This window comes from Melospiza melodia, chromosome 30, assembly GCF_035770615.1.
Source record: "Melospiza melodia melodia isolate bMelMel2 chromosome 30, bMelMel2.pri, whole genome shotgun sequence".
Classification (NCBI taxonomy): domain Eukaryota; kingdom Metazoa; phylum Chordata; class Aves; order Passeriformes; family Passerellidae; genus Melospiza; species Melospiza melodia.
The window spans coordinates 1,979,647-2,003,183 of NC_086223.1; the positions used below are offsets into that span (position 1 = coordinate 1,979,647).

Here is a 23,537-nt window from a genome sequence, read left to right on the forward strand (position 1 = left end):
GGAATGGAGGTGGTGGAGTCACCATCCCTGGATGTGTTTAACAAAGCCTGGATTGGCACTGGGTGCCAGGGTTGAGTTGAGGGCTTGGAGCTGGGTTGGATTTGATGATCTTGAAGGTCTTTTCCAACCTGGTCATTCTGGGAATTTTGGGAATTCTGGGAATTTTGGGACTGGGGAGGTGGTGGAGTGACCATCCCTGGGTGTGTTAAACAAAGCCTGGATTGGCCCTGGGTGCCAGGGCTGAGCTGAGGGTTTGGAACTGGGTTGGACTTGATGATCTTGAAGGTCTTTTCCAACCTGGTCATTCTGTTCTGTCCTTTGTGCTCACACCATTCCCACAAGGTCTGGAGTGGTCACCAGGACAGGAGGACACAGCCTCCAGCTGTGCCAGGGGGAGTTTAGGCTGAACATAAGGAAAAAATCCTTCACAGAAAGAGGGAGTGGGCGCTGGAATGTGCTGCCAGGGAGGTGGGCACTGCCCTGGGTGTGTTTAAACAAGGCTGGATTGGCACTGGGTGCCAGGGTTTGGTTGAGGTCTTGGAGCTGGGTTGGACTTGATCTTGAGGGTCTTTTCCAACCCTGTGACTCTGAATTCTGGGAATTTTGGGACCAGGGACTGGGGAAGTGGTGGAGTCACCATCCCTGGGTGTATTTAAACAAGGCTGGATTGGCACTGAGGGCCAGGGTTTGGTTGAGGTCTTGGAGCTGGGTTGGATTTGATGATCTTGAAGGTCTTTTCCAACCTGGTCATTCTGTGAATTCTGTGAATTTTGGGATTGGAGTAACCATCCCTAGATGTGTTTAAACAAGGCTGGATGTGGCACTGAGTGCCAAGGTTGAGTTGAGGTATTGGAGCTGGGTTGGACTCCATGATCTTGAAGGTCTTTTCCAACCTGGTCATTCTGTGAATTTTGGGATTGGAGTAACCATCCCTAGATGTGTTTAAACAAGGCTGGATGTGGCACTGAGTGCCAGGGTTGAGTTGTTGGAGCTGGGTTGGACTCAATGATCTTGAAGGTCTTTTCCAACCTGGTCATTCTGTGAATTCTGGGAATTTTGGGACTGGGAGGATGGTGGAATCACCATCTCTGGATGTGTTTAACAAAGCCTGAATGTGGCACTGAGTGCCAAGGTTGAGTTGAAGGTATTGGAGCTGGGTTGGACCCAATGCTTGGCAGTCTCTTCCAACCCTGTGGCTCAGTGAATTGTGTTACTCTGTGAGTCCCACCTGGCTGACTGTGCTTCCCTGCTCCCCAGCCGGCTCTGTGGGAGCCCCTGCCCAGCTGTGTGGCCAGATGTGATCAAGCTGCCCTACTTCAACACTATGAAGCCCAAGAAGCAATACCGGCGGCGCCTGCGTGAGGAGTTCTCCTTGTGAGTCAGCCTGGGCTCCCTGTGCCCTGTCCCAGCACCTCATCCTCCTCCAGAGAGCTTCCCTGGGGCTGGGCACAGCTCTGCTGGCACCGTGGCAGCTTCAGGGGGATGTTCTCTAGGGTCTGGCTGTGGGATTATCCTGTGGGAGTTGTGGCAGAGGTGCTTCTCATAAATGGCAAAATATAGAGTGGAAATATCAAGGAATATATGATGTTTCATATCGTATGAAATATGAAATTTTATATCATATATTCCATTATATTTCCACTCAGTATTTTGCCATTTATGAGGGGAGCCACAGGGATCATCCAGTGCAGCTCCTGGCCCTGCACAGACACCCCAAAAATCTCACCTTGTCCAAGCCCTCCTGGAGCTCTGGCAGCCTCAGGGCCACCCCCATTCCCTGAGCACCCTCTGGGGGCAAAAACCTTTCCCCAAACCCAGCCTGAACCTTCAGGCACAGCTCCAGCCCCTCCCCACGCCTGATGCCTGCCCTGCTGCTGCCTTTGAGCTGCTCTGGCTCTGTGGATTCCCCTCAGGCCTGAGGTGTCCTCCTTCCACTGAGCTTTCCCACACATTTTCCATGTCCCCATCCATGTTTCCCATCTTCCCCACAGCATTCCCTCCTCTGCCCTGGACCTGCTGGACCACATGCTGACGCTGGACCCTGGCAAACGCTGCACAGCAGAGCAGGCCCTGCACAGTGACTTCCTGAAGGACGTTGACCTCAGCAAAATGGCACCTCCAGAGTAAGTCCCAGTTCCTATCCTCCCACCACGAGCTTTGGCATGGAGACATGGTGTTCTTTTCAGTCAAAATTTTATGATTTCTGGGTTATTCTCTCAACTCTGCCCTTGTATTTGGTCGTGTGGTTGAGCAAATGGCTTTTCCTGTGCTGTTGATTTTTCTGCCTGATGACAGGCTGGGTTTAGAAAGCCCAGTTTAATGTTTGTAAGATGCTCTAAAGCTGTGCAGGAGGAGATGTAGCACAGCCCTGTCTCTGCCATGGAGAGCTGCTCAGGCCTAATTAAGGCTGTGTGTTAATTGACTGCCAGGGTTGAGCAGCATCACTCAATTTTCTCCCATTCCACTGAAGCAGATGATAAAACTGTGAGTGGTTTGTGTGAAAATGCAGCCACAGCTCTGGAGATCCCTGTTTCCTTCTGTGCTTCTCAAGGAAGGGCCTTTCCTGACACTCCCAGAGCTTGGTGCACCCACTGGGTTTGTGAGATCCCAGCACATTCAGAGATGTGCAAATTAAATTATTTTTACACTGCCTTTGCTGGCTCCAGGACCTGCCCCTTCCTGTGGAGGTCTGGCTGCAGTCAGGGATCCTGGAATCCCAGGATGGTTTGGTTGGAAGGAACCTTAAAACTCATCCAGTGCCACCCCTGCCATGGGCAGGGACATCTTTCACTATCCCAGGGAGGAATTCCTTCCCAAAATCCCTTCATCAATCCATTTCTCCATCTGTGAAAGCGGAACAACATTACATGCATCTACAGAATTCCATCCCGCAATGGTTTGGTTGGAAGGGACCTTAAATCCCACCCAGTGCCACCCTTGCCATGGGCAGGGACAGCTCCCACCATGCCAGGGTGGCTCCAAACCCCATCCAAGCTGCCCTTGGCCACTTTCAGGGATCCAGGAGCAACACCATCTGCACTAAGGGCTTCCTGTGGGTTTTGAGGATTCCCTTGGTTTCCCTGCTGGCTTCTGGACATTTTTCCATCTCTAAAAACGGAACAGCATTACATGCATCTACAAAATTCCATCCTGCAATGGTTTAGGTGGGAAGGGGCCTTGGGCAAGGGACAGCTCCCACCATGCCAGGGTAGCTCCAAACCCCATCCAAGCTGCCCTTGGCCACTTCCAGGGATCCAGGGGCAACACCATCTGTGCTAAGGCTTTCTGTGGGTTTTGAGGATTCCCTTGGTTTCCCTGCTGGCTTCTCTGGGAAATCCATTCCAGTCCTTCAGCACCTTCACAGGGAAGAATTTCTTCCTAAAATCCCTTCCTGAGTCCATTTCTCCATTTGTAAAAGTGGAACAACATGACATGCATCTACAAAATTCCATCCTGCAATGGTTTGGGTGGGAAGGGACACCTCCCACCATGCCAGGGTGGCTCCAAACCCTATCCAAGCTGCCCTTGGCCACTTCCAGCGATCCAGGGGCAACACCACCTGTGCTGGGGGCTTCTGTAGGTTCTGAGGATTGCCTTGTTTTCCCTGCCATGTTTCCCCCCTCTCTTGCAGCCTCCCCCACTGGCAGGATTGCCACGAGCTGTGGAGCAAGAAGCGGCGGCGGCAGCGGCAGAGCGGGATGGCCGTGGAGGAGCCTCCGGTATCAAAAGTTTCTCGGAAAGAAACTACCTCTGTTCCAAGCACAGACACTGTGAAAAACAACAGCAGTCCTGTGCCCCCCCAGCCTGCCCAGCTCAAAGCAGAGCCTGGTGCTGCAGATGCAGTAGGTCAGTGCCCACCTGGGTGTGGGAAAGGCTCTTGGTGTGTTCCTTCCGTGGGTGTGGGAGGTTTGGGTTTGTTTTTTAGCCAGTCTGGTTCTTCCACCTCTAACTCTCTGCAGAAAGGGCATTCCAGGCTCTTCCTGTCCTCATTTCTTTTAGTTGTTTTTTTTTGGTTTTTTTTTTTTTCTCCTCTCTCTGCTGTGAAGAGGCAGAAGGTTCTGTCTGGTCCTCAGAAGTCACTGATGAGCTGACTGTGAATTTGTTCTGAGCTGTGTTATTAGTTCTAAAAGGGGCTGCATGATGAAAGGAGTCGTTGAGTCACTTCAGCCAGTGGAGAAACAAATCATAGGAATCATAGGCTGGAAGGTGGAGCCATGTCCAGGGTGTGCAATGAGCTGAAGTTTGATCTTGTTGATAAATTATATGAAGATTAGGGGTGGGAAGTGTCAGGCTGATGGGCAAAAATGAAAATTATTGCACTTTGCTGCAGAAAAGGTCACCTAGACTGGCAGGACCTGCACTTGTGCACTGTTCCAAACAGTGACCAAACCCCCTGTGCCCAGCAAGTAGTTGGAGGGGAGGAATGTGGATTTACACAGAGCTGCCCTGATTGTTCTGTAGAAGCCTTAGAAAAAAACCCAGATATGGGCTAAGGCTTCCTTTGTGCCCAATGCTGTGCTGACAAGTAACGAGGAAGACAGTTCTTGCTCCAGGGAATGCACAATCCATGTGTTCAGTGAAACATGGCAGATGGACAAAAGGTGGTGCTTGGATTAACAAACAGCTGGGAGAAGAATGTCCCCTTCTCCATTGCCTACCAGCAAGAGAAGCTCCATTTTAAGCTGCTGAAACCAAAGCCTTGCCACCCTTATTCCCAGAAAGTTCCAGCATCACTGTCAGCGTGAAGGGACACCCTTGTCACTTGTCATTGGGCTGTGAAGGGAGGTGATGCCACTCCCAGGATGTATTTTAGGATAACCTGGATCCTTGCAGGTCAGGACAGAGTCCTGTGATCCCAGGCCAGCTCCCAGCAAGGCATTGCCTTCTGCTTGACCTAATTCCTTGTGCTGTGTCAGGGCACACGCCCTTCCTGCATCCCAAAGAGCAGCTCAGCTGCATCCTGGGAAGCCTTCCCAGCGCAGGAGGGAGTGATTTGGGTCTGTGGGGGTCTCAGGAGAGGGGCCAGGCTGTGATTGCCCTGCTGTGGGGTCTGGACTTCCATTGCCATCCTCATCCACTGCCATAGCCTGGTATCCTCGGGATCCCTCACTTCCCAAAGCCAGGAATGGGGCAGTTAGGCCTGGCTGAGCTGCTCTGAGCAGCAGCCAGGTGTGCTGAGGCTCTGGGCAGGGCTGGGGGCCGTGCAGCAGCAGCTCTGTGGGTGCAGTGTGTGTGCAGTGCCACGGGGTGCTGCTGCCGTGCCAGCCGTGCCACCGGAGCTGGGGCTGGCACCGCATCCCAAAATCCTCCTCATGGAGCATCCCTGCCTTCCCCCCCAGCCTGGGGACACAAACAGGGGCTGGCCAGGGGCTGTGGGGTGTGGAGAAGGGGTCTGCAGTGCTGGGGGATGTGGAGAGAAGGAAAGTTCCTGGCTATGGGATGTAGAAAAGAGGCATTGGGTGCTGCGGGATGTGGAGAGGGGATGTCCCTTGCTGTGGGACATGGAGAAGGGGTGGTCAGTGCTGTAGGACATGGAAAAAGGATGTTCCTTGCTGTGGGACATGCAGAAGGGCTGTTCATTGCTTGGGGATGTATATCATGGCTCTGGGACGTGGGGAAAGGCTGTTCATGGCTGTGGGATGTGGATTATGGCCCTGGGATGTAAGGAAGGGCTCTTCCTGGCTGTGGGGTGTGGGTAAGGGCTGTTCATTGCTGTGGGATGTGGATCATGGCTCTGGGATGTGGATCATGGCTGTGGGGTGTGGGGAAGGGCTGTTCCTGGCTGTGGGATGTGGATCATGGCTCTGGGGTATGGGGAAGGGCTGTTCATGGTTCTGGGACGTGGGGAGAAGCTTTTCATGGCTGTGGGATGTGGATTATGACCCTGGGATGTGAGGAAGGGCTCCTCCTGGCTGTGGGGTGTGGGGAAGGGCTGTTCCTGCCTGTGGAGTGTGGGGAAGGGTTGTTCCTGGCTACGGGATACGGGTAAGAGCTGTTCCTGACAATGGGATATGAGTAAGAGCTGTTCCTGACAATGGGATATGAGTAAGGGCTGTTCCTGGCTCTGGGATATTGGGAAGGGCTGTTCCTGACAATGGGACGTGGGTAAGGGCTGTTCCTGGCTATGGGATATGGATAAGGGTTATTCCTGGCTATGGGATATGGATGAGGGTTATTCCTGGCTATGGGATATGGGAAGGGCTGTTTCTGGCTCTGTCCATCACCTCTGTGCAATACCAAAATCCCACCCCTCACCTCCCCACCTCCCCCTCCCCGCGTGTCCCGCAGGCCTGGGCGACATCACCCAGCAGCTGAACCAGAGCGAGCTGGCCGTGCTGCTGAACCTGCTGCAGAGCCAGACCGACCTGAGCGTGCCCCAGATGGCCCAGCTGCTCAACGTGCACTCCAACCCCGAGATGCAGCAGCAGCTGGAGGCTCTCAACCAGTCCATCACGGCCCTGACCGAGGCCACGGCGCAGCACCACGAGCCCCCGGCGGCGGAGGAGGCGGCGGAGGAGCCGCCCGCAGAGGTGCAGGAGGAGCAGCAGCAGACTCCGGAGGCAGCCAGCGCTCAGGGAGACATGCAGAACGTGCTGGCAGTTCTGCTGAGTCAGCTGATGAAGAGCCAGGAGCCTGGGATAACCCTGGAGGAGAGCAACGGGGAGAAGAGCGGCGAGCAGCAGCAGCGGGGCTCCAGGAAAAGCCCGACGAGGCACGCCGAGGAGAGCACAGGTAATATGAGAAGCAACACACCTGGTGGGAGCATCCCAGAGAGTGCTGCAGCCAGGAATGAGGGCTTGGAGCGATGGGAGAGAGGCAGCAGGGGTGTGGATGGGAGGAGGGAAGGGGGTAGGATGTGGTTGGACATCAGGAGGAAAGACCCTGACTCCCTTCCCTGCGGTAAGTGCTGGACAGCTCAGGAGGTTGAACAGCTCTAAACAGCCCAAACAGGCAAATATTACCCCAAAATCCATGAGTGCTCCACTGGGAGTGGGCCAGTGCAGGTGAATTGGAGGTTTTGGGGTTTGCCCAAAAGTGCAAGGGAAGTTTGGAGGGTCAGTTGTTCCTCAAACCCCCCTAGCAATCAGTTTGCACGTCCAGGGAGGTTTTTTGCACAGGATGCTGCTGCACCTCTGCATTTTTCCCAGCTCTTTGTCACCATCCCCTCCTTGCCCTCTTAAATAAATAAACCTGCAGAGATGATTTTAAAGAGCTGAAATAGTGGTGAGTGCTGAAGGGAGGGATAGTGACAGCTGTGTGGGTAAAACCTGAGCATCCACAAGTGCCTGGTTCTACCTGGAGCTGATTTTTGAGCCCTGAAACTGAACCAAACGAGTTTAAAACCCCCTGCTTGTGTCAGTGAGCTCTCGGATTTCCTTTCCAAAGGTGAGTGTAAATGTCTCCATGTCTTTTTTTTTTTTTTTTTGTTTCTGTTGATTTTTTGAATTTATTAGCAACAGCCTGTGACGACCTCACCAAATTGTAGAAGCGCCTCCTGAGTTTGTCTCAGACTCTCCGGGGAGCCTGTTTTGGCCCGATCCCACCTCCTGCAATGTAGCTGAACGTGCTGTGTTCTCGTGCCTTCAACACCCGCCCACCACGAGCCAGTTGTGATCGTGCTTTTTTATTTTTCTTTTTTTTTTTTTCCTCCTCTTTTTTTTTTTTTTTTTTTTTTTGTTGTTGTTGTTGCCCTAGTCCTGGAAGATAACTAGGTTACTGTAGAGCAGATGGAATTCGATGCCGTTGTTCTCTGTTGATAATTCTTTGGAATGATTTGCTGTCCCCCAGATCAGCTTGGCTTTACAAATTTTACCTGAAGATTGTTTTTGGGGTTTGTTTATTTTTTTTTTGTTTTGTTTTGTTTTATTTTTTTTTTCCCCCGTTGTTGTTTTATTTTTCTGGATTTCAATACAATCTAGTTTTCAAAGTGGACTGACGGATACGGGTGGAGGGGTGGTCCTGGAAGACTACTGGTTTTCACAATAAAGTTTGACCTTTTTAATAACCAGTTTTGCCAATGATTTGAGGATGTGATTCCAACAAAGGTGTCCATGGGCTCTGCCATCGCCAGTAATTCCTTCCCCCGTGGGCGAGGGAGAGGAGGCAGCTCAGGTGTGTTGCTCCAGAAGGAGGCAGGGAGTGGAGCAGGTCATGTCCCCTCCCTGCCCTGGTGTCACCTGCAGCCGTGGTGGCACTGCCTCAGGGGAGGGCTCTGCTCCATCTCCCACCTCCTTTGTGCTTCCTCGGCCTCACAGAGCAGGGTGGGCTGGGGGTGACGGAGCTTTCTTCTTGCAGGAGGGAAACGAACCCTGATTTGGGAGGAAATCAGGGGGGGAGGAAGCAGAAGGCTTTTCTCGTGCTCATGAAATATTCGGGGGATGAACTTGTTTTGGACTCTGTTGGCAGCAGGGCTGGCGTGGGTGGCTGGGAGGGTCAGGATCGGGTGCCCCGCTGCCCTGGGGGTGCCGAGGGGGCACTCAGGAGCTGCCAGCCGTGCGCTGGGCTCGGGTTTGTGTTTGTGCAAGGCTGCACATCCCGGCCTCGCTGCCCCTGGAGCCGGAGCCGCTGCCCGGGGGGGAGCGCGGGGCTGGCGTGTGGCTCCACATGTGCCTCCTGCTCGGAATCAGCCTTTGATCCGGCAGGGAATTCCCTGCACGGCTGCCCAGGTGTTAGGACAGCTGTTGGGTGCGCGGGGGCCGGGGCGAAAGCGTTAATGAACATTGTTAATGAACGTTGATCTCCCAGGCAGCCAGTTCAAACTCTTCCCTCCGCCTCTTCCCAGAGCATCCCCGAGCGGGCGGCCTACGGCAGGGCTCGGTTTTGATTTGCTTAGAAAAATGTCTTTGTGTCTGTTTGAAACGGTGTTTAAAAGAAGTCACCCTTCCACAGCGTGTCCTCCTGCCATTGTCCCAGCAGAGAAGAGACCCCCCGAGCCCCCCGGACCGCCGCCGCCTCCTCCCGTGGCCGAAGGGGATCTGTCCGGAGCAGCCCAGGAGTTGAACCCGGCCGTGACGGCTGCGCTGCTCCAGCTCCTGTCGCAGCCCGACCCGGAGCCGCTCGGCCTCGCCCCGCAGGAGCCGCCGCGCTACGGCCGCTCGCAGCCCGGCAGGACTTACAGCACCGACAGCTCCGAGGGGGGATTCGGTGCCGAGGAGCTCGGGAACGCGGGCCAGACTCTGCCAGAACCTTCTCCTGCCCAAGCCCTGGGGAAGAGCAGGACCTTCTTGGGCTCCGTGAGCCACCTCGGGGAGAGCAGCGGCTACCAGGGCACGGGCTCGCTGCAGTTCCCCGGGGACCAGGACCTGCGCTTCGCCAGAGCGCCCGTCGGCGCCATCCACGCCTTCGGCAAAGCCGAGGGGAGCAACAGCAACGCGCTGCTACATCCAGAGGCCAAAATGCAGAGTTACAGCGAGCTGGGGCCGGGCACGGGCGCTGCCAGCGGGGCAGGAACGGGGCACGGCTGGGGTGCCCCAACCCAGGCGCCGCCGTCTTCCTACGGGAAGGCATTCCGAGGGCCTGGCCGAGTGCCTCCACGGGGAGGCCGGGGCCGGGGGGTTCCCTACTGACATTCCTGGGATCCCCCCCTTGCCTCTCCTCTCCTTTAGCCACAGGACTTGATTTTTTTGGGTTTTTTTTATTTTTAATTTTTTAATTTTTTTTTTTTTTTTTTGGCCAGAGCAAGGTCTCGTCCGCGTTTCAGCTGCTGCATCCCCTCCCTCGCTCAGGAGATGCCAGAGAGTCCCCACTGGCCTCCCCTGCTTGGTTAGTGACACAAATAATCCCAACCCTGCAGCAAACTGAGCCAGGAGAAGGGGGGGATTGATGGAAAAGTAGGAATGGAAGGAAGAAGGAATTTTAAAAATGCTGTTACCCCAGGCTGGGCACTGGAGTTTGCCAGTGGGTCAGGGAGGGCTGGGGAGAGGCTGCTCCCCAAAGCGGTTTTATTTTTGTTGTTGCTTTGTTTTGTTTGTTTTCCCCGTTTTCTTAAGAAAAAAAATTGAAAGAACAAATGAAAAGGGGAATTTATCGATGCAGAGGCACCTGGATGGGTTATCCCAGCATGGGGACCTGGGATGTGACACTGGTTGTGTTTGGTTTATCTGATGTTGCTTTTTTTTCCATAAAGCATCCAGTTTTCCCTCTGCTCCAGGGCCAGTCCTGTCCTCTGTGACAGCAGCCTTAGTACATTGATTTTTGGGAAGGGTCTCTGGGTGTTGGATCCCTCCTGCTGTAACTTGGCAGTGGGAATTGGGAATTGTCTTTTTCCTTTTTTTTTTTTTTTTTGTGTCTTTTGTTTTAATTTTTATTTTTAAGAGCCGAGGAGAACACCTCCCTGAAAACCAGGGATTTCTGCCATTTGTAACTTTCAGAACCCTTCAAGAATTAAAAAAGAGGAAGCAAAAATCCCAACATCTGGTGGGATTTGCCAGCAGATGGGAGTGATTTGTCCCCGGAATCCTGGGCCAGTGCTGCCCATCCTGCCGAGGTCGGTCACATCTCAGCCCTTTGAGGTTTTCCAGGTGTTCCTGTGTCATTTCCATGAGCATATTTCTATTTTTGTTGTTGTCAAGGAAGTATTTACGATAGATTTTCTCCTCCCACAGACCCTTGCGCTGTTCATTTCAATGAGACTTAAAAAGAGATGAATAAAACAAAGGTACCTATTTATCAGCTTTTTTTTTTTTTCCAAATAGGCCTTTCCTATGGAAAACATTTAATTTTAGAGCCGACAGTTCTGGAGTGTTAAAGGGGAGGGGAATTTTGGGGTGGGCCAAGAGACCTTCTTGCTACTAACAGGATTTAATTTCTTTTTTTATACAGAGAGATAAATTTAAATAAATGCACCTGAATAGGTGATGCTTCTCCACCTGGGGAGATCCTGCCTTACCCAGCTTTGCCATGGGAGGAAGGAAGGGAGAGAAATTCAATATATAGATATATATTTTTGATTTTTATTTGCTGGTGATATGCAGGGACCGGTGGCTCCCAGCACTGAGGAGCGATGCTGTTTGCAGAATTCCCACTGGAAATTTGTAGGGTTTGGGATTTTTTTTTTTTGCTTTTTTGTTTTTTTGTTGTTGTTGGCTTGATGATTTTTTTTTTTTTTAACTTAGCTCATGCCTGATGTGCAGAGAGAAAAAAAGAGAAGTTCTGTGAGACACAGAGTGCACTGAACCCACCGAGGGGCTTTAGGAGGGGGGGTTTAATTTCTCTATTTCCCATTTTCCTGGCACCAGCTCCAGGCTGCCATGGAGCTGCTGCTGCTTTTTTTTTTTTTTTTCTTCCCAATACCATCCTCTTTGGAAGGAAAAGTCTCGTTCCTGTGCTGAATCCTCTTAGGAAGCTGCTGCCTATTTATTGTCTCTCCAAACTGGCACATTCCCAGCAAAGCTGCCGGGAATGAGCCGAGCCCTTCTCGACCTCCTGCTCCCCATGCTGGTGTCACAGTGGCTTTGGAGCCCCAGTTTGGGGGTCATCAGTCCCAGTTTAGGGTGGCCTTTCCCAGTTTGGGTGTCCCCAAGCCCTCCCTGGCCCAGCTCCATCTCCTGCAGCAGGGCTGGGGAAGGGGCTGGCGGTGCCTCCTGTCCCAGCCCCAGCCAGGGATGGACATTCCAGGCATCTGTTCCCTGCTCGGTGGCAGCTGCCAGCTGTCCCCAGGGCCCCTCGGGGCTCCTGTGGAAGGTGATTCCATCATTCCTTTCTCTCCTTATTCCCCTCCCAGTGGCTTTTCCTAACTGGTCCCAGCACGAGCCTTTCCAGGGGGTCTGGGGGGAACCAGCCTGGCCAGGTCCTGTGGGGCTGTGGGGCCTCTCCTGGCTTCCATCACCTTTTTTTTTTCATCTATTTCCCCCCACCCTTTTTTATTTTATTTTTGTTTAATTTTACCTTTTTCCCCCGATGCTCTGCACGAGGAAGACAAAAGGATTTGCGGTGTCGGGTGGGATTTGTGCGTTTGGGAGGATTTAAACTGGTGCAGTTACAGACAAGGGAGTGAGGGCAGCTCCCCCCTCCTTCCCCCCCATCCTGGCTCTGGGTTCAATCCCAAATTCTCCCCCCTGTAGCAGTTCCCAGCAGAGAAGCCTCTGGTCAGACTCTTGCTGTACCTCTCCCGAGTTTCCTTCGGAGACCGAGCGCGCCTTTTTTCGGTTGTACCTTTGTCTCTGTACAGATATTTTGTAATATATTAAAAAAAAAATTTTTTTCCTTTCAGTTTATAAAAATGGAGAAGTGGAGATTGGAAAATTAAATATTTCCTGTTACTGTATATCTTGGTTGCCTTTTGCTCCGTTGCTTCCCCCGTAGCCTTTGGAATCCCACGGTAACTTGTGTTTTCCTTGGAAAGCCTTTTATTCCCTCCTGGAGAGAGGGGTGGGATTTGGCATTGCCAGCCTCTGCAAGCCCCCAAATTCCACTCTCTAATTAAGCTCTGAGCCATCATTAGCCCTGGGTTTCCTCCTGCTCAAAGGGAGATGCCCGAGCTGGAGCAGGGGATGGTTTGGTCAAGGTGAGAACAGGAAACCCAGAGCTGGTGGGGAGGTGGGAAGGGGAAGGATTGAGGTTGAGATTTGGCCCCAAACCCTCTCCCAGCTCCTGGCAGCCCCTGGGTGCTGGAGAGGGAAGGATTGAGGGTGAGATTTGGCCCCAAACCCTCTCCCAGCTCCTGGCAGCCCCTGGGTGCTGGAGAGGGAAGGATTGAGGGTGAGATTTGGCCCCAAACCCTCTCCCAGCTCCTGGCAGCCCCTGGGTGCTGGAGAGGATGCCTGGAGGGGATGGATTGTTCTGAGGGCAGGAGAAGGGAGCTGTGCCTTCCTCCATGCCCTTTCCCAGTGCTGCTCCCAACCCCACCGTGGCTCCTGGAGGACTCAGGACTGTTTTTCCCACCCCTCCTGAGCCAAGCAGGAATTTGGGATGGTGGGAGCCGTCCTAGGATCTCCTTCCCGCTCGCTTGAGGGTGGCACAGCCCCTCCGAGGCGAGGGGCAGCTGGAGGGGCCGTGGCTCCGCGTCCGTGCCTCCATCCCCGCCCTCTCCCGTTCCAGCCCCGGCTTTGCCGCCCCTTTCCCGTTCCAGCCCCGGCTTTCTCGCTCTCCTTTCGCCTGCTTCCGATCCCTGCGCTGACACGTCTTAAAATAAAATCCCTGTGCAGATGGCGGGGGGGCGGCGGCGGCGCCGGGCGCTCCCCGGTGCCTGGCAAGGCAGGAGCGAGCCCCCGGCGCCCACCCAGAGGCTCCCCTGATTTATGGAGGGGCAGCTGGGCCCCTGCACTCGGCTGCATCCCTAACCCGGGCCCCTGCACTCGGCTGCATCCCTAACCCAGCCCTCCTGCCCCCTGCTCGGGGCTCCGGGCCCTCAGAAAGGACGCGATGCCACCCTGAGCTCCATCCCATCCCAATCCCATCCCAATCCCATCCCAATCCCACTTTCCCTTCCCGCTGCCGCCAGACAAAGCCCCCACGTGGCCCCGGCTCCTGCGGCATCCCGGTGCGAAGGTGACCAGGGCAGTTTTATCCCGTTTAATTTATTTTGGCATTGAACTTCCTCGGCAGCAGCTGCCGTGCCAAATGGCCGGGGGGCTGCCCGCTGTAAATCTCTCCGGCGTTCGGCTCTTCCCCGCTTGGATTATTCCCTTTGCCTGCTCCATCCCGACGTTCCTGCCCGCTCCATCCCACCCTTCCCGGCTCCATCGGATCGAAATGTGGCATCTGGCGCCGCTCTTCTTCCTCCTCATCCTCGCCGTGCCCTCACGGCGCTGGGGTTGCGGTGGTGGCAGCGTCCGTCGCATTCCGGAGCATCCTTGGAGCGGGGACGGAGATGGAATGTGAGGAGGATGAGGAGGAAGAGGAGGAAGACGGGGCCTTCCCATGGAGCAGATCCCCGCATCCCACGGGATCCTGTCGCGATTCCCACCTGGAGAAGGCCTCGCACCTCCCGGGCGGGCACACGCGTGTGGCAAGGTGGGCACACGCGTGTGACAAGGTGCGCGCACACCTGCGCTGGCACACGCGTGTTCACACGTGTGTCCGGGGTTGGGGGGGGGTGACTGTCACCAGGTGTCGCTCTCGGCACGGCCACCACCTCCCACCGCGTCCCCGTCCTCCTCCTCCTCCTCCTCCTCCTCCTCTCCGGCTATATTTGTCCTTCCAGCTGCTCCGGCTGTCGGCATTAAAGGTTTTTCATCCAATTTAGACGTTTCCTTCCAAAAACCCGTTCACACCTTTCGCTGGCATTTGGAGAGGGGAGAGAAGAAAAGGACTGAGGAGGATAAAACCACCAAAAAAAAAAAAAAAAAAAAAAAACCTACCACAAACCAAAAATCCCTTGGAGGTGTTGGAGGCCGCGGGTGGGGGATGGATGAGGTGTTGGGGTTCAGTTTTGGGGGGAAGGATGGGGGCACCCTCATCCCTTGGCATTTCCCATCCCTTGGCATCAAGATGCCACATTTTGAGTGCACGGGTGGATTTTGGGTGGCAGCACGGGCACGGATGGGGTTTGGTGAGCATGGATGGAGTTTGGTGGGCACGGATGGGGTTTGGTGAGCATGGATGGAGTTTGGTGGGCACGGATGGGGTTTGGTGGGCATGGATGGAGTTTGATGGGCATGGATGGGTTTTGATGGGCATGGATGGAGTTTGGTGGGTATGGATGGGGTTTGGTGGGCATGGATGGGGTTTGGTGGGCATGGATGGGGTTTGATGGGCATGGATGGAGTTTGGTGGCATGGATGGGGTTTGATGGGCATGGATGGGTTTTGATGGGCATGGATGGAGTTTGGTGGGCATGGATGGAGTTTGGTGGGCACGGATGGGGTTTGATGGGCATGGATGGAGTTTGGTGGACGCAGATGGGGTTTGATGGGCACGGATGGGGTTTGGTGGCATGGATGGGGTTTGACGGGCACGGATGGGGTTTGATGGGCACGGATGGGGTTTGGTGGCATGGATGGGGTTTGGTGGCACAGATGGGGTTTGGTGGGCATGGATGGGGTGCGGATTCCTTGGGCACGGGGGGGAGGTGACACAGTCCCCGTGCCACGGGGCCACCTGGCCCTGTCCCCTCGCACCGGCAGCTTGATTAAAGCGGCGGCGCGGGCGGTGGCACAGCTGGTGCCTCCTGCCAGCAGCACCCGGAGCGGGAAGCGCCCGCCATTAGCGGCTCCAATTAGCGACAACGCGGAGCCACCGCGGCCCGGGGGGGTCCCCAGCCCCGGGTGCCCCCCGGTGCCACCTCCGAGGGCATCACCCACGCCCTGTCCCGGTCCCCGCAGTGCCAACGCTCCTGTGCCGCTGAGCGCGCCTCGATTTGGGGGACATTCCTGCCACCAAATGCCACCTGCCACGCCCGGCCTGTGGGAGGGGGGACAGGCGGGGTGACAGCGGGCACCGGCATGGGGACAGGGCCCTGGCAGGAGCTGGCACCGCGCTCCGGGTGGGCACATCGCCCTCCCCGCTGCCACGGGCGCAGCTGAGCCAAGGCGCGGGGGGGCCGCGGCTGCACGCTTTCACCTGCCATTTAATTGGATGTATTTTTAATTAATGGCGCCTCTGGGACCAACATGAGACAACATGATCTCTGAATAGGGGCAGGGGAGGAATTGGGGCCGCGGGAGGATTGGGCCGCCGGGTGCCCTTACGAGCCAAACGCTGCCATCAATCACCCCCTACTTTCGGCTCTGCACTTTTGGCTGGGGCTCAAGGCGGGCGCCGGGGCCACCCCCGCTGCAGCCTGGCACTCGTGTGACGAGCGGCACGTCCTCAGCCGAGGATGGTTTTCCCTTTTGCCAGCAAATCCCGCTCCAAATCTGCTCTCGGGACCATCCCTGAGGGGTCACGGGGGGCTCACAGCCCCTCTCTGCCCTCCCCGCCGCGAGTGCCACCATGGGTGTTTTGTCCCTCCTGGCTCTGGGGAGGGGACACAGCCGGGTCTGGCGTGTGCCCCGCAGCCTCTGGCACAGCCCGGGGGGGCCCGGCCGGGCGGTGGGGCCGGGGCAGCTGCCCAGCCCCCAGGGCCGGCGGGGCTCGCCCGTGCCAGGTGCCGAGGCGCAATGTAGGGCAGCATTAATATTTAGCGACACTGGGGGGTGGCACAGCTGCCTCCTGCGCTGGAATGCAGACGGCAGCCAGCGGGGACGGCGGCCACCACTGCCACCACACCCCCTGTGCCACCACTGCCACCTCTGCCACCACTGCCACCTCTGCCACCACTGCCACCACTGCCACCACACCCCCTGAGCCACCACTGCCACCACTGCCACCACACCCCCTGTGCCACCACTGCCACCACTGCCACCACTGCCACCACACCCCCTCTGCCACCACTGCCACCTCTGCCACCACTGCCACCTCTGCCACCACTGCCACCAAACCCCCTGAGCCACCAGGGCCACCAAACCCCCCCAGCCACCACTGCCACCACACCCCCTCTGCCACCACTGCCACCACACCCCCTCTGCCACCACTGCCACCTCTGCCACCACTGCCACCACTGCCACCACACCTCCTTGGCCACTGCTGCCACCACACTCCTCAGCCACCGCTGCTGCCACCATGGTCCCCACAGCCCCATGCATCCCCCAGCCTGCCCAGAGAAACGGGGGGCACATCACAGGGTGGGCACAGCCCCCACAGATCCCAACTCTTGGCACATGGGAGGTGGAGAGGTTGTGGCCAAACCCGAGCGTGGACATCAGGGGGAGAGGAAGATGCTGGGGAGAGGAAGGTGTTGGGGGTCCTGGCTGGCTCCCCAGTGCTGGCACAACCAGCCACAGTGCTACCGTGGTGCCAGGGTGATGGTGGCACATAGGTGTCACCAGAGCCTGGCCCTGTGCCACCGGTGACAGCGGCCATGGCTGGAGGGGTCAGACCCATCTTGTCTGGATGCTCTGCCAGGAGCAGGAGGGGTCTGTGCCACCGGCCCTTCTCCCTGGTGACGGATGGTGGTGGCATGTGAGCCCTGGGGTGGCCCTCGCCATGGCCAGACCCTCGCTGTGGCCAGACCCTGACCATGGCCAGACCTTTGCCACACCAGAGCCCTCAGCATGGCCGGACCCTCACCGTGGCCAGACCCTCACCATGGCCAGACCTTTGCCACACCAGAGCCCTCACCATGGCCAGACCCTCACTGTGGCCAGACCCTCACCATGGCCAGACCCTCACTGTGGCCAGACCCTCACCATGGCCAGACCTTTGCCAGGCCAGAGCCCTCAGCATGGCTGGACCATCCCCACAGCCAGACCCTCACCATGGCTGGACCCTCACTGTGGCCAGACCCTCACCCTGCCCAGCCCCTCACCCTGACCAGATCAGACCCTCATCCTACCCAGCCCCTCACCCTGCCCAGCCCCTCACCCTGCCCAGCCCCTCACCCTGCCCAGCCCCTTGCCACAGCTGGACCCTCCCCACGGCCAAACCCTCCCCACTCCCACACCCTCCCCACGGCCAAACCCTCCCCGTGGCCGGAGCCGGGCCCTCACCCCGGCCATGCCCTGCCCGTGCCCGGCCCCTCCCCGGCCGGAGCCTCTCGGTGGTGCCCGGGCAGTGCCCCAGCGGTGCCCGGGCGGTGCGGGCGCGGTGCGGGCGCTTGATTAGCGTGATTCCGGCATTGTGATGCAGAGGCGGTCGGGGCACCAGCTGCTCCTGCCCGGGTGTTTATTGTTACCTAGAGACGCCCCTGGCTCCCGCCCAGCTCCCCCCAGCCCCGCACGATGCAAAATTTATAGCGCGGCGGGTCCCGCGTTAACTCTCTGCCTCCCGGCCGGGGGGAGCCCCCCGGGATGGGCACGGCCGGGGCTGGCACGCCGGGCCGTGCCAGGCTGCACCGTGCCGTGTCACACCGTTATCGTGCCGTGCCCACCGCGCCGTGCCAGCGGAGCCCCAGGCCTGCAGCACGGCGTTCCCTGCGGAGTCCGTATCCATGGCACGGCTAATCCTCCGGCCGGGCACGGTGCCAGCCCGTCCGCGGTGCCCGCCGGCTGCCAGCCCGGCTGATGGAGAGGGCACAGCAGCGGCTACCCCCTGTCCCGGGCAGCGCCGTGCCGTGCCAGCGCCGCTCAGAGCGTCACCGGGTGGGCAGAGGTGGCACAGCCGGGGCGTTGAGGAGGAGGATGGGGGGCACTGAGGGCATCCGTGCCCTCCTCCTTCCCGCCGCCCTGGCACGGCACGGAACGGCGCAGGAGCTGCCATCTGCCCCCGCGTGTGCCCGGCCAGCCCCGGTGGCACCGCTGTCGCCGTCACCTGCCCCCAGCCGGGCACCGCGACACCGGGGGAGCCACCGGGACCCCGCCGTGTCCCCCCGCTGCCACAGCGCCCGCTCACCCCCCCAGCTCCGCTGCCTCCACCTCTCAGCAAGTTTTTTATGTGATTACAGGCACTGCATGGTAATTAGTGCTAAACTCATTTGCACAACTACAGTTAATTGGCTACAACAATTAATTAATGTGTTGGAAATTTGGCACTGGAAAAAAAAAAAAAGAGAGAGAGAGAGAGAGAGAGAGAAAAGAAAAAAAAAAAGTTTGTCATCAGAGGGGGGGAGATGGGGAGGATGCGCCCACCTGCACCCACCTGCAGCCCTGCTAAGTTTCCCCCAGAGCTGCAGTTCCTGCTTTGTTTCCTGCTTTTTTTCTTTCTTTTCCATTTTCCCCCTTTATTTGTTGTTCCTTTTTCATTTCCCCCCTTTTTTCCTGTTTTCCTGCATTCTTTCACCCCTTTTCCCGTTTTGTTGTTTTGGCTTTTTTTTTTTTTTTTTTTTTTTTGTGCAACTTAAGCAAACTCATTTCCCTGATAAAATACAGCATGACTAATGACTGAAGCATGTAAAAATCATTGGGAAAATGTCCTTGGAAGACGAATGCATTTTCAGCAGAATAATTAACTTAATTAACAAATTCACATGCATATTCATCAGGCTATTAATGTCTTCTCAGCTCAGCTTGACGAACATTGCGGTAATAACCATCTCATTTGCATATTGCATTCTACTGCTATCCAAAAAAAAAAAAAAAAAAAAAAAAAAGAGGGGGAAAAAAAAATAAAAAAAAAAAAAAATAAAAAAGAGGAGGATGCAGAGGATGCGCCGCGCTCCCGGGGGAGGGAGGGCTGGTGGGTGGGGTGTGTGTCCCGGGGAGGCTCCGGGCCTCGTGTGCCGGGGTCCGCGTGCCGGGGAGCGGCGGGAGGGAGGCGCGAGGCCGCCGTGCCGGTACCCGCCGCTCCCGGCCCCGGCATCTGCGGCAGGCGGCGCGGAGCGGGCGCGGAGGGGGAGAAGGACCCGTAGCAGCTGTCGGCCTAATTCGGCAAACGTGCTGCTCGTGGGCGGCTTAGAAAAACAGATTAGGCGCCTGCGACAGGCTCTGATTCCTGACATACGCTCGGGGTCTGCGTCTTCATCGGTGGAGAGCGGAGGAGGGAGGGGGAGGAGGGTGCTGGGGAGGGTGGGGGTGGTGGGGAGGATGGGGGTGAAGGGGGTGATGGGGGTGAGGAGGAGGATGGGGATGATGGAGGTGATGGGGATGACAGGGATGATTGGGGTGGTGGGGATGAGGAGGATGATGGGGGTGAGGAGGAGGATGGGGATGATGGGGGTGATGGGGATGATGGGGATGATGGGATGGTAGGAATGACAGGGATGATGGGGGTGAGGACGAGGATGGGGATAATGGGGATGATGATGGGGTATGGGGATGATGAGGATGATGGGGATGATGGGGATGATGAGGATGATGGGGATGATGAGGATGATGGGAGTGAAGAGGAGGAAGGGGTGATGGGGGTGATGGAGATGATGGGGATTATGGGGATGGTAGGAATGATAGGGATTATGGAGGTGAGGACGAGGATGGGGATGATGAGGATGATGGGGGTGAGGAGGAGGATGGAGATGATGGGGATGATGGGGATGATGGGAGTGAGGAGGAGGAAAGGGTGATGGGGATGATGGGGATGATGACGATGGTAGGAATGACAGGGATGATGGGGTGAGGAGGAGGATGGGGTGATGGGGATGATGATGGGGGTGATGGGGATGAGGGGAATGGTGGAAGCGAGGGCAGAATGGAGTGAAGGGGATAATGGGAATGACAGGGATGATTGGGGTGATTGCGGTGTCAGGGATGATGAGGATGATGGGAATGACAGGGATGGTTGGGGTGGTGGGAGTGATGGGGTGAAGGGGACAATGGGGATGACAGGGATGATGAGGATGATGGCGGTGAGGAGGAGGATGGGATGATGGGGATGATGGGATCAAGGGGACGGTAGGAATGACAGGGATGATGGAGATGATGGGGATGGTTGGGGTGGTGGTGGTGACAGGGATGGTTGAGATGTTGGGGGTGACAGGGATGATTGGGGTGATGAGGAAGATGGGGATGATGGGGACGATGAGATGATGGGAGTGATGGGGATGATGATGGGGTGATGGGGATGAAGGGAATGGTGGAAGTGAGGGCAGAATGGGGTGAAGGGGATCATGGAATGACAGGGATGATTGGGGTGATGGGAATGACAGGGATGATTGGGATGATGGGAATGACAGGATTATGGGGGTGATGAGGATGATGAGGATGAAGGGAATGGTGGAAGTGAGGGAGGAATTGGGATGAAGGGGATAATGGGAATGTTGGGAGTGATGGGTTGATGGGGATGATGGGGATGATGAGGATGAAGGGGATGGTAGGAATGACAGGGATGATTGGGGTGATGAGGATGATGGGGATGAAGGGGATGATGAGGATGATGGGGATGAAGGGGATGATGGGGCGATGGGAGTGATGAGAATGATGGGGGTGAGGAGGAGAATGGATGGGAGGATGATGGGAGTGATGGGGTGAAGGGATGATGGGGATGATGGGGATGATGAGGTTGATGGGGATGAAGGGGATGATGGGATGACAGAGATGATTGAGGTGTTGGGGTGCAGGGACGATGGGATGAAGGGGATGATTGGGGTAGTGGGGGTGATGAGGATGATGATGGGGGGATGAGGATGATGATGGGGTGATGGGGTGAGGGGGATGATTGAGGAGTTGGGGTCACAGGGATGATTGAGATGATGGGGGTGATGAGGATGACGGGGATGATGGAGTGATGGGGATGAGGGAATGGTGGAAGTGAGGGGGAATGGGGATGATGAGGATAATGGGAATGATGGCGGTGTGGATGAGGGGATGAGGAGGAGGATGGGGCTGATGGAGTGATGAGTGATGGGGATGAAGGGGATGAAGTGGATGATTGCAGTGGTGGAGTGAAAGGAATGATAGGGATGATGATGAGGGTGGGGATGGAGGGGACGACAGAAGTGAGGGGTGACGAGGATGAAGGGAATAATGGAGATGTTGGGGGTTGTGGGGAAAATGGGGATGATGGGGATGAAGGGGATGGTGAGGATGAAGAGGATGATGGGGATGAAGGGGATGGTGGGGATGATGGGGGTGATGGGTGTGGTGGAGGCAATGAAGATGAAGATGGGAATGATGGAGACGAAAGTGGTGAGGGTTGAAGGTGAGGATGAAGATGAAGGTGGTGGTGGGGTGAAGGTTGTGATGGGGTGATGGGGATGAAGGGGATGACAGGGGTGATGGAGAGGATGGGAGTGAAGAGGGAGGTGGGGAGGATGAGGATAAAGGGGATGATGAAGCAGATGATGGAGGTCACAGGGATGAAGACAATGAAAGGAATGATGGATGGATGGATGGATGGATGGATGGATGGATGGATGGATGGATGGATGGATGGATGGATGGATGGATGGATGATGGATGGATGGATGATGGATGGATGGATCCATGGATGGATCCATGGATGGATCCATGGATGGATCCATGGATGGATCCATGGATGGATCCATGGATGGATGGATGGATGGATGGATGGATGGATGGATGGATGATGGATGGATGGATGGATGGATGGATGGATGGATGGATGGATGATGGATGGATGGATGGATGGATGATGGATGGATGGATGGATGGATGGATGGATGGATGGATGGATGATGGATGGATGGATGGATGGATGATGGATGGATGGATGGATGGATGGATGGATGGATGGATGGATGGATGATGGATGGATGGATGGATGGATGGATGGATGGATGGATGGATGATGGATGGATGGATGGATGATGGATGGATGATGGATGGAGGGATGGATGATGGATGGATGGATGGATGGATGGATGGATGGATGGATGGATGATGGATGGATGGATGGATGGATGGATGGATGGATGGATGGATGATGGATGGATGGATGGATGGATGGATGGATGGATGGATGGATGGATGGATGGATGATGGATGATGGATGGATGGATGGATGGATGGATGAATGGATGGATGGATGGATGGATGGATGGATGGATGGATGATGGATGGATGGATGGATGGATGGATGGATGGATGGATGGATGGATGATGGATGGATGGATGGATGGATGGATGGATGGATGGATGGATGATGGATGGATGGATGGATGGATGATGGATGGATGAATGGATGGATGGATGGATGGATGGATGGATGGATGGATGGATGATGGATGGATGATGGATGGATGATGGATGGATGGATGGATGGATGATGGATGGATGAATGGATGGATGGATGGATGGATGGATGGATGGATGGATGGATGGATGGATGGATCGATGATGGATGGATGGATGGATGGATGGATGGATGGATGGATGATGGATGGATGGATGGATGGATGGAATCCATGGATGGATGGATCATGGATGGATGGATGGATGGATCGATGATGGATGGATGGATGGACGGACACATGGGATGGGCAGATGAATGAACAGGTGGCATACAGGAGGGGGACAGACAGAAAGGTGACTGGGTGGGGAGAGGGTGACTGGACAGACCAGCATACAGGCCTGGACAGACAGACAGACAGACAGACAGACAGACATGATGGCTTTCCTCAACCAGGGGCCATCAGTGAGGGGACCGTGTCCCTGTGTTGCCCCCTGAGAGGGGACAGCCCCTCCTGTGACCCCTTGGTGGCACCCAGGGCCTGGAGGGGGACGTGGGGCTGTGACCCTGGCTCGGGTGTGTCCCCTGGGACAGCGCTGGGACACTGAGGGGGGTCCGTGGGACACCCACGTGTCCCCTCATCCCTGGGGGGCCACCAAGGACCGCCCAGACCCCTGGGATGGGCACAGGCCTCAGCCAATCCCCATGCAGGGTTTCTGCTGGCAGCCAATCCCCATCTAGGGCTGGTGCTGCTGACCAATCACAGCCTGCCCTGGGTTTGGTCCCGCCCACCTCGGCCATATAAAGCCTGCCGTGCCTGGCGGCCCTTGGGGTGTCCTGAGTCCCTTTGGGTCACCCTGGGTCCCTTGTTGTCCTTCCAGGACCTTCCCCATGGCAATGTCCACATCCCTCCTGCCCACAGCAGTGGATGGACAGGGACAGGATCCAACCCCTTGTCCTGGGGGTGCCCCCAGCACCCTCAGCTGCACCTCGGGGTCCCCAAACCCGGGGGGACACAGTGCCACCATCCCTGTCCCCCTGATGTCACCAGGGCTGGT

At 56.3% G+C, this 23,537-nt stretch overlaps 1 protein-coding gene across 3 annotated transcripts in view; it reads left to right on the forward strand.

The window, feature by feature from the left end:
* Positions 1-10,668, forward strand: part of CDK12 (cyclin dependent kinase 12) — a 31,869-nt gene extending 21,201 nt beyond the window's left edge. The window contains exons 10-14 of one of the 3 annotated variants that reach the window (XM_063179077.1): positions 1,258-1,374; positions 1,992-2,123; positions 3,632-3,846; positions 6,289-6,732; positions 8,890-10,668. In XM_063179077.1, coding sequence (XP_063035147.1) covers positions 1,258-1,374; positions 1,992-2,123; positions 3,632-3,846; positions 6,289-6,732; positions 8,890-9,566 — 1,585 coding nt within the window. In that variant the 3' untranslated portion in view covers positions 9,567-10,668. Of the gene's footprint in view, positions 1-1,257; positions 1,375-1,991; positions 2,124-3,631; positions 3,847-6,288; positions 6,733-7,454; positions 8,006-8,889 lie in introns of those variants that run through there. The other 2 variants (XM_063179078.1, XM_063179079.1) reach the window with 2 other exon arrangements.
* Positions 10,669-23,537: the final 12,869 nt, after the last annotated feature.